The 12722-nt window shown below is 41.7% G+C and overlaps 1 protein-coding gene across 1 annotated transcript in view; it reads right to left on the bottom strand.

The window, feature by feature from the left end:
* The window catches only part of LOC150086967 (uncharacterized), a 38229-nt gene extending 31741 nt beyond the window's left edge, over window positions 1–6488 (bottom strand). The window contains exon 1 of the mRNA XM_090372859.1: window positions 6329–6488. Within this exon, the coding sequence (XP_090228985.1) occupies window positions 6329–6476 (148 nt within the window). The 5' untranslated portion in view covers window positions 6477–6488. The remainder of the gene's footprint in view (window positions 1–6328) is intronic.
* Between the last annotated feature and the right edge of the window lie 6234 nt (window positions 6489–12722).

Below are 12722 nucleotides of genomic sequence, written 5' to 3'. Positions count from 1 at the left end.
ATGTGTATTTACCACTGGAAGGAGAATGCCATCTAGAGAAGCTTGGACGTCAGTGGATTGGTGCTTCAACGAAAAGACAATTTGGGCTGATTTTGCAGGATTAATAAGTAGTCCAAATTGATGGAGATAGGATTCTAAGTCGTGTAGCTTTCGATTGATCTTTTCATTAATTTTTGAGATATGTTCGCCCGGGTTAATCTGGGCTTGAACCCCGGTCACTCAAGGCACGTGTACTTATGCACCCGCACGCCTGACCACTAGGCTACGGCGGCCTTCCAAGGTAAGCTACACCACCCATCGAACACAATTTGGTCTTGCTTTTTCAACTCATCTATCAGCATCCATTTATGTAGAATTGCAAGGGTAGCCTTTTGCTCTCCAAATGCTCAATTTCAGTTTTAAGGCATTTTAGTCTTGCACTCCACATGTTCTTGATTTTTAAGTCCTCTAACTCCATTTCAAACTTTGCTTCATGTGGGCTAAAAGGTAAAGAGCCGTAGTTACATGCTCAAAGAGCCGCAGGTTGCCGACCCCTGCAGTAGAGTGTCCCGGATACTACAAGCGTGCAGTAAGGGGAGCTCGTGATGTACATAATCAAAAGCCCTGGAGAGGTCGGTGTAAATAACATCTATCTGCATTCCCCTGTCAATTGCTGTGTTAACATGTTGCCATTGGAACACAGGTCTGTTATCACCGATCCTCAGTCTAAAACCATGCTGGGCATTAGCAAATACTGTTTAAGATACATTGTTAGTTTCTGTGATATTATGTAATCAAATAGTTTAGTTAAAGAATTTAAAAGAACTATAGGACGATAGTTCCTGAGTTTTTTTCGTAAATAGGACAAATGAATGCGGTTTTCAAACACGTTGGATAAATTCCTTCTATCAGTGAAATAATAAATAACTTAAAATGACAGTTAAATACAATTAAATAACTTTAATTTTTAAAAATGCAACTAATTTTGAAAAATTAATCACTTCGTTCGTCCCTGGTGGTGAAATCGTTTAAAGCATTCTAGTTTTAAAAATCCCACATGTATTGATTACAAATATAAAAACTGTTTTAAAATTTATTAATCATTAATTATTGACGTTAAAAACGTTTTTACCGGCGATATTTGCAAAAAAGCGTTACGTTACCTACAAATCGTCACGAGACCCGATGCGCATGCGTTGTACTTGTTGAGTGCAGTGACGCAACAAGTTGCAGTGACACAACTACAATTGAGCAGTGAACGCTACGTTATACCGTTATATCATCATAATGATTATGGCCCATATCTATAGCCCAGCGTTCGAAGGAATATCGTGAAAGAAAGAAAGGGAAGTTGGACAGAAATGTGAATCCAGATGAAATTCAATAAGAGTGTTTCGTTATGCCTGGGAGTTCTCAAACTGAACCCAAAAAACTCGAGCTGAAATAATGAAGGAATATCGTGAATGGAAGAAAAGGAAATTAGAAATTCAAACTATTCCGAATCATAATGAAATTCAACCACAGAGTTCTACTATGTCTGATACTTGTCAACTACAGAGTTAATAAATAATAATAATAAATTTTCTGTTTATACTCCCGTCAGAGGCGTTCACAAGATAGACAGAGTACAAGAAACAGTAGTCACGGGTTTGAACCCCGGTCACTCAAGGCACGTGTACTTATGCACCCGCGCGCCTGACCACTCGGCTTACTGCGGCCTAATATGCCTGATACTTGTCAACTACAGAGTTCTACTATGCCTGATACTTGTTGTTATTTGGTTTTTAGGAGCATTAGCAACTAAGGCCATATTGTTCCGGGGATATACGGTGGTCATTCCCTGACCTTTCCGCATCCTCCGTATTTGGTGGTCACGGGTTCGAACCCCGGTCTAATCAAGAAGCGTGTGCTACGCACTGTCTGTGATGTTTGTGATCGTTTATGGTTTCAATTAGATTTGAAACCATTTCCAACAACTTCATATGAATTACTTCAAAATGAATTTCCTTTACAAGAAGTGAGTACTTTCATGACGTGTAATACATGTCATACTTCATTAAAAGAGGGACGGATACTAACTATGGCCACGTCAAATTGATTTATATATCCAACATATCCTACTGATTTGCCTGCACTGGATATTGTAACTGAGCGTTTAATATCACCACGATTACTCTCTATGCAAATTCGTCGTTTACGTTATGAACATGGACAATATTATTATTAACATATATTTTTTCCACATCAGTGGGCACCCCGGAACAGCCTGGTTCGGCTAGAGGGGTGTACATAACAAATATTCAAATTATATAATAAATATATAAACACATTAAGTTTAAAAAATATATGAACACAGATTGTATTTACAAGTAAGCTGACATGATATAACATTGAAATTTCAAAACTGTGAAGGTGGTACAGCCAATAGTTCTACTTTGTACAGTTCTTTCAGGGTGTCTTCTCTGTAGCGCTTCGAGCTGCAGAAAGCTGAGGCATCGATTCCGAGGGAGTTATATGGTCCGACTGTATTAGCCGGAAACACTGATCCTATGAATTAGGATCAGTGTTTCCGGCTAGGTATTGCAGGTTTTATAGTAAAGATCGTGGACATGGTGTTGCACTGCACCGGGTTCGTTGGATAGTCCGAGAGCTTGTCGTCACATCCCAGATGTCGGGTGAATCCATTCGGCCACAAAGGAGTTGAGCCAATGTGTGCAGGTTCCTCTCCTTGATGATGGTTTCCCCATGGTTTCAGGCCGAGGTTTGCATAGAGCACGCTCTGAGAGATGGTAAAAGGGTGGCCCATCACCTTGTTTAACCATCTCAGGAGCCAATACTCTGTCCCAAGGAATCTCTTGAGTTGAGCAGTAGAGGTCCCTGACCAAAGCACAGATGCATAGAGTGGTACGGGGATCAAATTTCTTTGCACGTAATCCAAGATAAACTCTCGAGGCCTAAGACTGACCAGCACCTGTCGGATTTCCCAGAGAGCAGCAAGCGTTTTATGCCTGGTCATTTTGAGGTGGTCTTTGAAGGTTAGTCTGTCATCCCACTTCAATCCAAAATCAGTGTGCGAGTTTACCTTTTCAATGACGGTCCCGTTGATTTTCAGTGTAATTTCATTCTTTGTCTTCCTTTTTGTGAAGGTCATCTGAGCGGATCATTGGACAAGTAATAAATGTACCAGTTAACGTAAATACGATGGTTCATCAATTACCTAGAGAATCAGATGACGATTATGCCATTAATGTACATGTAAAACGAAGACTCATACATAAATCATCATATCTACAAGGATGTGTGCAGAAGAAAATAATGAAAATATGGTTACGGTATTTGATAAATTCACCTTTGTATAAAAAAAAAAAAGTGAGTGATGATTTCTTGGGGACAAATGATGATAGTGAACAGGAACATTCAGATGAAATTGTGGAACCTGTCAACAATGATGATGAACTATTTTTTATTCAACAACAAACATTATTATATAAATCTTTATTTGTCCTACCAAATTTAAAATATAGATGTACATTGGTAAGTGACAAATTCCCTTCACGGCAGACAATGCCAGGGGATTATCATAAAATGCGAATAAAAGAATGTCTAAAATATACAAGAAAGGTTAAATATACACGAAAAGATGACATTTAAACTACATTACTCTTCACTACATTTCTGTCTAGAGTCCTGGCAATTGTAATACAAAAGTTCATCTTAACATCACATCCACTGATCAACTTGTGCGAGATATACATTATTCAATTGCGTACACACAGTTCGACAGAAATTCACACAACTGCTAGGCAACAGTAGCCTCAGCGAGCCACACTGCGGTTTGTTTCCTATATTTCGGGTCTTCTATGAGCCTTAGTAGGTCAATTCCGATATGTGTTAGGCACTGAATTGATTCTAACGCACTGGCGGGTATAAACCTGTCGGCCATCTTCAGTCTGTTGGTTTTCATTCTCAAGGATTTTGTACCTCTTAATGCAGATGGCGGGATGTGCCACTCACAAAGCTGCCAGAAGCATGGTGATGATATCGTGCCAGTCATCATTTTGATTGCAGTTATTAATCGTTTCCAGGAAATGATGTCTGGTAAACGCTGCAGTTTAAGCTGTTCAGAGAGCTGCGTGGTCCTTAACTGTTGAGGGAGGTGGTGCTTATGGTTTGCCCACTTCAGCAGCCAGAATTCACTCGCATATATTCTCCTAATGTGGGTAGGGGTGGCTGACGCCCACAATTCAGCGCCATACAAAATGGCCGAATACACCGTGGTTCTTAAATATCGTGCGGTTGTTGCAGTCTGTTTCACGTGCAAGAGGTGCTGTTTTGTTGCCCACCGTAAGTAGTTCATTTTCTTCACAAGCAGGTCAATATGAGAGTTGAACGTAAGTTTCGTATCAAATGTTACTCCCAGATCTCTATGCGTCTCAACAACTGGGATAGGTTTGCTATTAAGTTTCGGGTGTACGAGCGTAGGCGATTTTTTGAGCGAGTACACCATGATTACTGTCTTCTGAGGATTTAGGGTCAAGCCAAATTTGTCTAAGTACACGAATAAGTTCAGAAGCTTATAATTAATCTGCTCACACAATGCCCTGTTGTTCATGGACGGTTGGATGGGTGTTAGGATCTTAATGTCATCTGCATAAGTGCATACATCATCCCTACCGTTGCAGAACGGGATCATCATGACGGTAAAGAGGAGTCCTGATAAAACTCCACCCTGTGGAACTCCTGCATGGAGTTGGCGTTGGAGGATCTGACTATCTGTGCGGTAATAAATGGACCGACAAGTAAGTAGGGTCTGTAGGAACTTCAGCAAATTTCCTTTTATTTGGAAGGCGTGTTGGAGCAGATGAAGTAAGGCATGTACATCCAGACTATCGAAGGCTGCTTTTATATCGGCATAAATTATTGCCATTTCCTTTATGGTCTGAAGATAAATATTTATGTATAGCACTTGGTCATATCATCTCCAAAAAGTTTCATATTTGATATACATGTAGAAGAACTTTCTTTTCCAGCTATATATTTGCGACATGCACGAAAATTTAAAAATGGATTTAAAATTACTCCCTTTATGATGACATCGGGTGAAATTCGTAGATCTGATCGTCGTGGAGTAACTCCCCAATATTTGCTATATAATATATGGAAATGAAAATTATTTCCGCAGAAAAGTACCGCAGAAAATTTGCAAATTGCATTTAAATCAGTAGGAATAACAGCTAACATTACTCGTTCTATATTGGAATCGAAAGAATTTATAAAACAAGTCATTAGAGTCTAACTTGGCATTTCTAAAATCAATTACCAATTCAGCATATTATTGGAGTCAACGCAAACAAGATGTGTTTGCCATGATTCGTCAATTAGGAAAACCTAAAATGTTCTTGACGTTGAGTGCGTGTGAACCAACATGGCCCGTATTACTATGTATATGTAAATTCAGATATAAACGAGAAATTACAACTAATGAAGTTATGGATCTACCTTACATGGAAAGAGCTACATTAATAAATGAAGACTCCGTAACGTGTGCCATATACTTGAATAAAATTGTTGAGAGTATACTCAAAATTTTAAAATCGAAAACCTATAGTTCTTTGGGGAAATATTATATTGTGAAAATCTTTAAACGCATTGAATTTCAACATCGAGGAAGTCCACATGCACATGTATTATTATGGATGAACAGTGCACCCTCTGCACCATTAGAAGAAAAAGAAGGTGGGGTGGAGGAAGCAATCCAAATGATAGATGCATTATGTTCTATAGAGAAAACTTCAGATTATTCAAATTTACAGCAACATAAGCATACTTTTACCTGTTATAAAAATAATAACGCAAACCGATGCGAATGTCGATTTGAAGCGCCAAAAATGCCAATGTCGCAAACTCGTATATTGATACCGATGGCCATGATTATCGCAAAAAATATCGTAAAATGCACGACTCATTAGAATTGGATAATCATGTTAATTTCGAAGATTATTCGAAACATTTTTATTTCTTTTACTGTAGCAGTTTCATATTACTGTATCAATTTCATAATGCTTTATTTTACTGTACCAGTTTCATAATGAGTTCCTACAGCAAATATGTTTTTAATAAATGGCTGCCGCTGTGACATTATCAGTCTCAGAGTAAAGCGGCTGCAACTCATTATGTACCAGGTACATAATTTTGGTCTTTTTTTATTAAATTTTAAAATATGAAAGCACTTTTTGACCATATTGTACGCATACTTTCACGTGGTGTTCATAGAATTATTAGCAGAGTAAATTATTTTTGTTGAATATCTAATAAAGGATTAAATTTCAAGATATATTATAATAGTTACCACAGAAAGCCCTAAGAGTTTCTTCCTTTATTGAAAGCACTGAGCTCGCAAAAAAGACTGCAACCACCAAGAAAACAACTTGAATATTCATTACGCTCTGGTTTCTTTGATTTTCTTCTTCGTTTTTGCAGGTCTGATATATGAACATGCAGCTCAGCTTCAATGTTCAAATTTATATGGAATGCCAACAGGAAAAAAGAGAAAACATGAACACGTGATATTGAATATAAAAATTAAATAAATGATAGATTAAGTTTTAAGGAATGGTACTATTTTTGATGTGTTAATGATAATGTGAGTTTAACTGTTGTTTATTTTATCGCACGAACAAGGTCAACTTTATAGTCATGATTGCCAAATGCCCAGGTGGTCTTAGAGAGCTGTTCTTGGAAAGATAAGATTTGTGATGCTAATTGGTTAACTGTTATGTTAATTTTGGGGTACAACAGACAAAACCAACTTGCTGGCAAGCACTCAACAGTTTCTGTTTAATTGATAAGGTTATGCTTGAGGCCATGGGCGCTTACGTAGCAGAGAGTTTAAGGAGAGCCTTTCCCTTATTATTCATTCCGTTTTCCTTTCCATGCTATTTATGTGTTTTGACAGTTCCTGAATCTCATTTCCCCATTCCCCAAGCTCCTTTCCTGTCCCCAGTTGTCTTTTATTAGTTGTCATGTTTATCTCCCTTATTCCTGTATTTCTACTAAAATTTTCAAGTGTCTCCTCCTCCTCCTCCAGTGCTATACTGTGGGCCTCCGTCAAGGTTTCAGGTCTTTTTCTCAGTACAGTACTTCCTTTTTATAATTGTGCCGGAGCCCTGTAAGTGTAAGTGTGTAAGTGTGTGTTGTTGTTGTCTTATGGCACCAGGGGTTTCCCCTATCTCCGCGTTGCTTTCATTGTGGTGAACCAGTTCACTGGGAAATGCCAGAGATTTAAAAGTGTGTGGGAATTGTTCATGTGTTGTGTTCTGTACCATTGTTCATCTGGTCATTTAGCCGTTGGACCCCTATTGAGGCCCAACGTTGTCCCACTTACGCCATGTGGAGGCAGACCAGGAACCCAGCAGCTGTAGATTCACTCTGGCAGGTCCTGCCGCTTAATTTCCTGGGATTTCGGCGGCTAGGACCTTAAAATATATATATATATATATATAAAATAATAATAAATAAAATAAAAGAAAAGAAAAAGAAAAAAATAATAATAATAAAATAAAATAAATAAATAAATAAAAAAAAATAAAAATAATAAAATAAAATAAATAAATAAAATATAAGAAAAATAAAAATAATAATAAAAAATAAAAATATATATATAAAAATAAAATAAATAAATAAAGAAAAAATAAATAAATAAAAAATCTGCGCTGTTGTAGGGGTAATGTCGCTTTGGTTTGCTAGGCCGAGTTTTGGGCGTAAGGTAATTTTATCATATTAAGTTTTTGACGTGTGGGGCTTTCGCTATGATGAAGGTAGAGAGGGGAGGGAGACCGAAGATTGGGGGGAAAAGACAGAAATATGGGGCCAGTAGAGTAGATAGCCCCAGTTTTCAGTGGGGCATGCCCATGCCCCACCAGAGTAGAAGTTTGGGGGTGGAGGAGAAGGAACAAAAATGTCCCCTCCCCCCAAGGAAGTGGGAATAATAAATGAAGAGGGCTAGGGTGTCCTCTTCAGATCGTCATCAAGCTGTTTCCAACTGTGCTGCGTTTTCTGTTCTCTACTGTCTGTGCTGCATTCCCCCGTCCTTGCTTTTCTCTTCCTTGTGATCAGCACTCTTCTTGTCCAAGTACTGGTCCTCTGCGGGGTTTCAGTTGTCACATTTGGCACCAATTTTTGTCAATCTCTGTGTACGTTGCTGTAGATAGCTATTAGTGTTTTTCTCCTGGTGAATAGGTCTTGCGCATACTGGGAGAGTGCCCTATATTCATCCTCAGTGTCCAGGAAGTGGTGCTCCAGTCCTTTTGGGAAGTATCTTAACCTTGTTATTAGTCGCCCTCTGAGGTCTTCATAGTGTTGACAATCATAGACTATGTGGCTCCAGCTTTCACTTTCCCCACATATGCAGTTGGGGTCCTCAACGAGCCGGAAGCCAAACAGCTTCTCCTTGTAGGGTCCGTGTCCGGTTAATAGTGTTGTCATATGGTACCCTGGGAAGTACCACGGTGGCTGTTTTGGGTATATTTTCCGGAGGTCTGGTAGAAATCTTTTTGTTACTTCGCCTTTTGTAGTCTCTGTCCATCTTCTCTGCCAAAGGTCTAGGAGGTGGGTCTGTAGCCTATTTTTTTCGTGTTTTAGGTTGCCCGCCGGGTCAGTCGTGTATCCTTGGTGGGTAGCGGCCACTCCCCTGGCCAGCAAAAACAGTAGCCCCGCCTGAACTGCCTCCAGGTCCAGAGGGAGCGCTCCAGCAAGTACCTGCAATGCTGGGGTACTTACCGTGCTGCAGGCGCGCGTTGTTGATAGCAGTATGGTCCTTTGGGTCATTTCTAGTGTTCTTTTGTTGACTACCAGTGTCGTTTTTGGATACCACACCGCTGCTGCATAGGTGATTGCAGGCAGGAAGGTTGTTTTATAGTAAAGCATCAGTGCTTTTTTCTTGAGTCCCCAATCTTTCCTTGTGATTCTGGTTACCAGTCCAGAGTATCCTCTGATTTTTCTTCTGATGTATTTCAGATGCGGCTGGAACGTCAGGTTTTTATCTAGGATAACGCCCAGATACTTCAGTTGGCTCACAAATTTGATTGTTACATTGTTGATTTTAATTTGCGGGAGTCGTCGTAGTTGCAGAGTCCCCTTTAGCAGGATCGATGAGGTCTTGTCTGACGATATTTTCAGCTGGTTCTTTGATGCCCATTGCTGCAGCCGCTGCAGTGCCTGATTTGCCAGCGTCTCCAATTGGGCCCTGGAGTCCGCCTCTACCGTCAATGTCAAGTCGTCCGCGAAGGCGTGTGCTGCCACAGAACCCAGGTCCATAGTCAGGAATTCATCGAGGACCATTGTCCACAAGAGCGGCCCGAGCACCGACCCCTGTGGACATCCTCTATGCACCTCTCTTGTTATTTTTTGATAGTGCACATTGATTTCCACTCTTCTTTGCGTTAAATAGCTTTCAATTACTTTGTAGAGGTTAAGAGGCACCTCAGCCTCCCTCAACCTTGCCAGGGCGCTTGGCCACCAAAGTGAATCAAACGCCCCAGCAAAGTCAACAGAGATGAGCAGCAGATACTTTCGTCTACAATCCTGGAATATCCTTAACAAGTTTCCCAGTGCGTCCACAGTTGAGGATCCTGGTCTGAAGCCATACTGATTTCTGGCATGTAGGCCTGCCGCTTCATAGTGTTTTATAACTCTCACATGGAGTAATCTTTCAAACAATTTGCTTGCCATTGGCAGCAGTGCAATGGGTCGATATGGATCCAGAAATTCTGGATTTTTGGTAGGATTTTTCAGTATTAGTTTTAAATTTGCTGTTTTCCATGCAGTTGGGAAATGTCCTGTTTCCAAGCATCGATTGTACAGTGTAAGGAGTAGGTGCGGCTTGTATTCGATGGTTTTCTTGAGTATTTCAGGCTCAATAAGATCGAGGCCCGGGCATTTTCTATTTCGGACCCTACTAGTGGCCACGCTGAGTTCATCCAGGGTGAAGGGAGGCTCAATCGCCTGGTTTCTGTAGTTATCGTTTCTCTCGCATGTCTGTTTCTGACCTGGCATAGTTAACATATTTGGTTTTTGATATATTGTGTCGAGTATGTTATTCATCGACTGCTCCCAGGTTATGGTGAGATCTCCCTGCCGAGTCCTAGTGGTAGAAATCATCTCCCCCCTAGGCAGTCTATTGGTTGTTACTTTGTAGACAATGTCCCAGGGGTCATTGTTCCCTGCTGTGGAGACCAAGGACTCCCAAGAGCGTCTTTTACTTGTCTTTATGGCGTCAGTGTACCGGTTTCTTATTTGTCTATATATTTGCCTCAGGGCTTCAACCTCATTTGCTGGCCATGTTCTTCGGGCCCTCTGGAAGTCCTTCCTACTCTTGTTCATTTGTCGCCGGAGCATGGCAATGTCCCAGGTCCACCAGGGGACTGCGCCCAGCCGGGGGTGTTTCTTCCTGATAGTTTGGTTGCTGATATCTATCATCAATTTAGTAATTGCCTTCTGCAGTTCGTTCGGATTATTCTGTGGATCTAGGGACGGAGGTTTGTTGTTAACCGCTGTAGTTAGTAGCGCTTTGTATTGGGCCAATCTGCCTTGGCAACTGCGTATCTGTGGGGTGTTTGTATATTTGCTGTTGTTCTTGGCAGCGTTCTTGTTACTTTGCAGGTGATGACCCGATGGTCCGAGGTGGTCCAAGCGTCTTCCACCCTCCAGTCGGTCACGTGGTTCGCCAGGTTCCTAGTTGCTAGGGTGATATCGATGGTGGCCTCCCAGAGGGTGTTACAGAATGTTGGCAGCTGGTGCGGTTGGTTCAGTACAACAAATTGGGATCCTATCAGATAGTTTTTGAGTTGCTGCCCATTTGTTGTTCCTCTTCTGTCGGCAGTAATGCTGTACCATAGTGGAGAGCGACAGTTTACATCCGCTCCTATAATTATTTTTTCATTCATTAGAGTGTTTTGGAGACGGCGCAGGTAGTTGATTGTGGTCTCAATTTCCTGGCCTGGCCTGCTGTAAAGAGCCACTACATATAGGGAGCCTAGTGCTGTAATGAGCTGGGCACAGGCAGCCCAGGTCGTGCACAGTTGAGTTACTTTTGTTGCAGTGATTTTGGTGTTCCTGACTAGGACCGCTGCCCAAGGGATGTCCTCTTCCGTGTGGACGGCCTTATATTGCAGTGGATACCCCACCACCCGCTTTGCGTGAACGTATGGCTCCTGCAATATGATTATGTCGGTGTCTTCCTCATCGGTCCTGACCCGGATTTGGTCTGCCACTGTTTTGGCTCGTTGCGCGTTAGTCTGGATTATCTTAATCATTGCTATATTATACTCTTTATTTCTTGTCCCCATAATCGATTCTATTTTGGTATATGCTTTTGGCTTTAAGGTAGACTGGGCACTTCGGGTCCTTGATTGAATGCGCGTGTTCTATTTTCATTGCCTTACAGTTTGCGCAGGTGGCTTCCTTGTCTTTGTGCGGACAGTCTTTAAAGGCGTGTCCCTTCTCTGTGCAGTGTCCACAATTTGGAACTGTCTGGGTGCAGACATGCGTAGTCTGTCCGAACTTGCAGCATCTGAAGCATTTCGGAACCACCACTCGCTCCCGGAATCGGTAGCTGCCCCACTCAATATATACCCTTGTTCTGTCCTTTAAGAGTTGCCAAGCTTCCGGTATAAGCTCCACACTCCAGTTGTTGTTTATTCCTCCTCTCGCCTTTATATGAAACTTTGTGGTTATTACTTCGTGTGTTTCTTTGTCTGGTATTTCCTTTTGCAGATTCCTGAGGTAGAGCTCTTCGGCCAGCTGGGCTGCTGTGACTTCTGAATTGACGTCATAGATTATTATTGACGGTCCCTTCCTTTTGGGCGGCTGGGCCGTTAATCCGAGAGCGTCTATTTTGGGGTTTTCTATGATGCTTTGTATTTCTTGTCTAGTTTCGGTTTCAATTACTAGTCCTACGTCTCTCATTTTCCGTATTCCTTTTATTCTTGTATTTTTAAGGTCCTCCCTCATATTACTAATTACTTTTGTTTTTAATTCCTCACTAGAGGGGATCTTGCCAGTCTCCTTTGGTTGGAGTATCACCAGGTTTGGTGTTGGCAACAGTGTTTTCCTCTTCTGGTGCGTCTCTGCGGTTCGTTGGGTTTCCTTTGCTATTGGGATCCTCAGCGCTTCCGAGTATGTCGGGACGCGCTGTGGCGTTTGTTTTGCCCCGCATTCTTTATATGCTTGTGGCCGTGCGTTAGCTTTCTGTCTTTCTACGTACATGTCATGGAGGATCGTCTCAATTTTGTGAAATATGGTCACTATTTGCGACCTCAGTCCTGTGGATACCCGATCGGGATTGTCCCTAAAGATATGTTCTAGGGCCGTTTTCAATACGAGGGTTTTCTCATAGACTGTGCCCTCGGGCAGCGTGTGGTCCAGGGGCGGCTCCTGCTGTTTATCATCATTTACATCTCTTTGGGACGCAGCTAGTTCCGGTTGTTCTCTTGCTTCCCCTGTGCACTCTCCTTGTACGTGTGCTGTAAGCTCTCCTGAGTTAGTAACAGCTTCAGCATGGCTTCTTTTATCGAACTGAGTTGAATACACCTGGCTGTCACTGACGTGCCGCCTTCTACTACGCTGCAGTGGGCACGGCAGCATCAGGTGGGAGTCAAGCAGCAGTTTGGGAGGGGGGCTCAAGGTTGAGTGGGAGGGGCTCCCTTGCCCATTCGCCGGCTTTTTTCGGCAGCAGTATGCAACGA

Source organism: Mastigoproctus giganteus, chromosome 4, assembly GCF_048544385.1.
Source record: "Mastigoproctus giganteus isolate SK-2022 chromosome 4, ASM4854438v1, whole genome shotgun sequence".
Taxonomy (NCBI): Eukaryota; Metazoa; Arthropoda; class Arachnida; order Uropygi; family Thelyphonidae; genus Mastigoproctus; species Mastigoproctus giganteus.
This window is presented reverse-complemented; position numbering and strand designations above follow the sequence as displayed.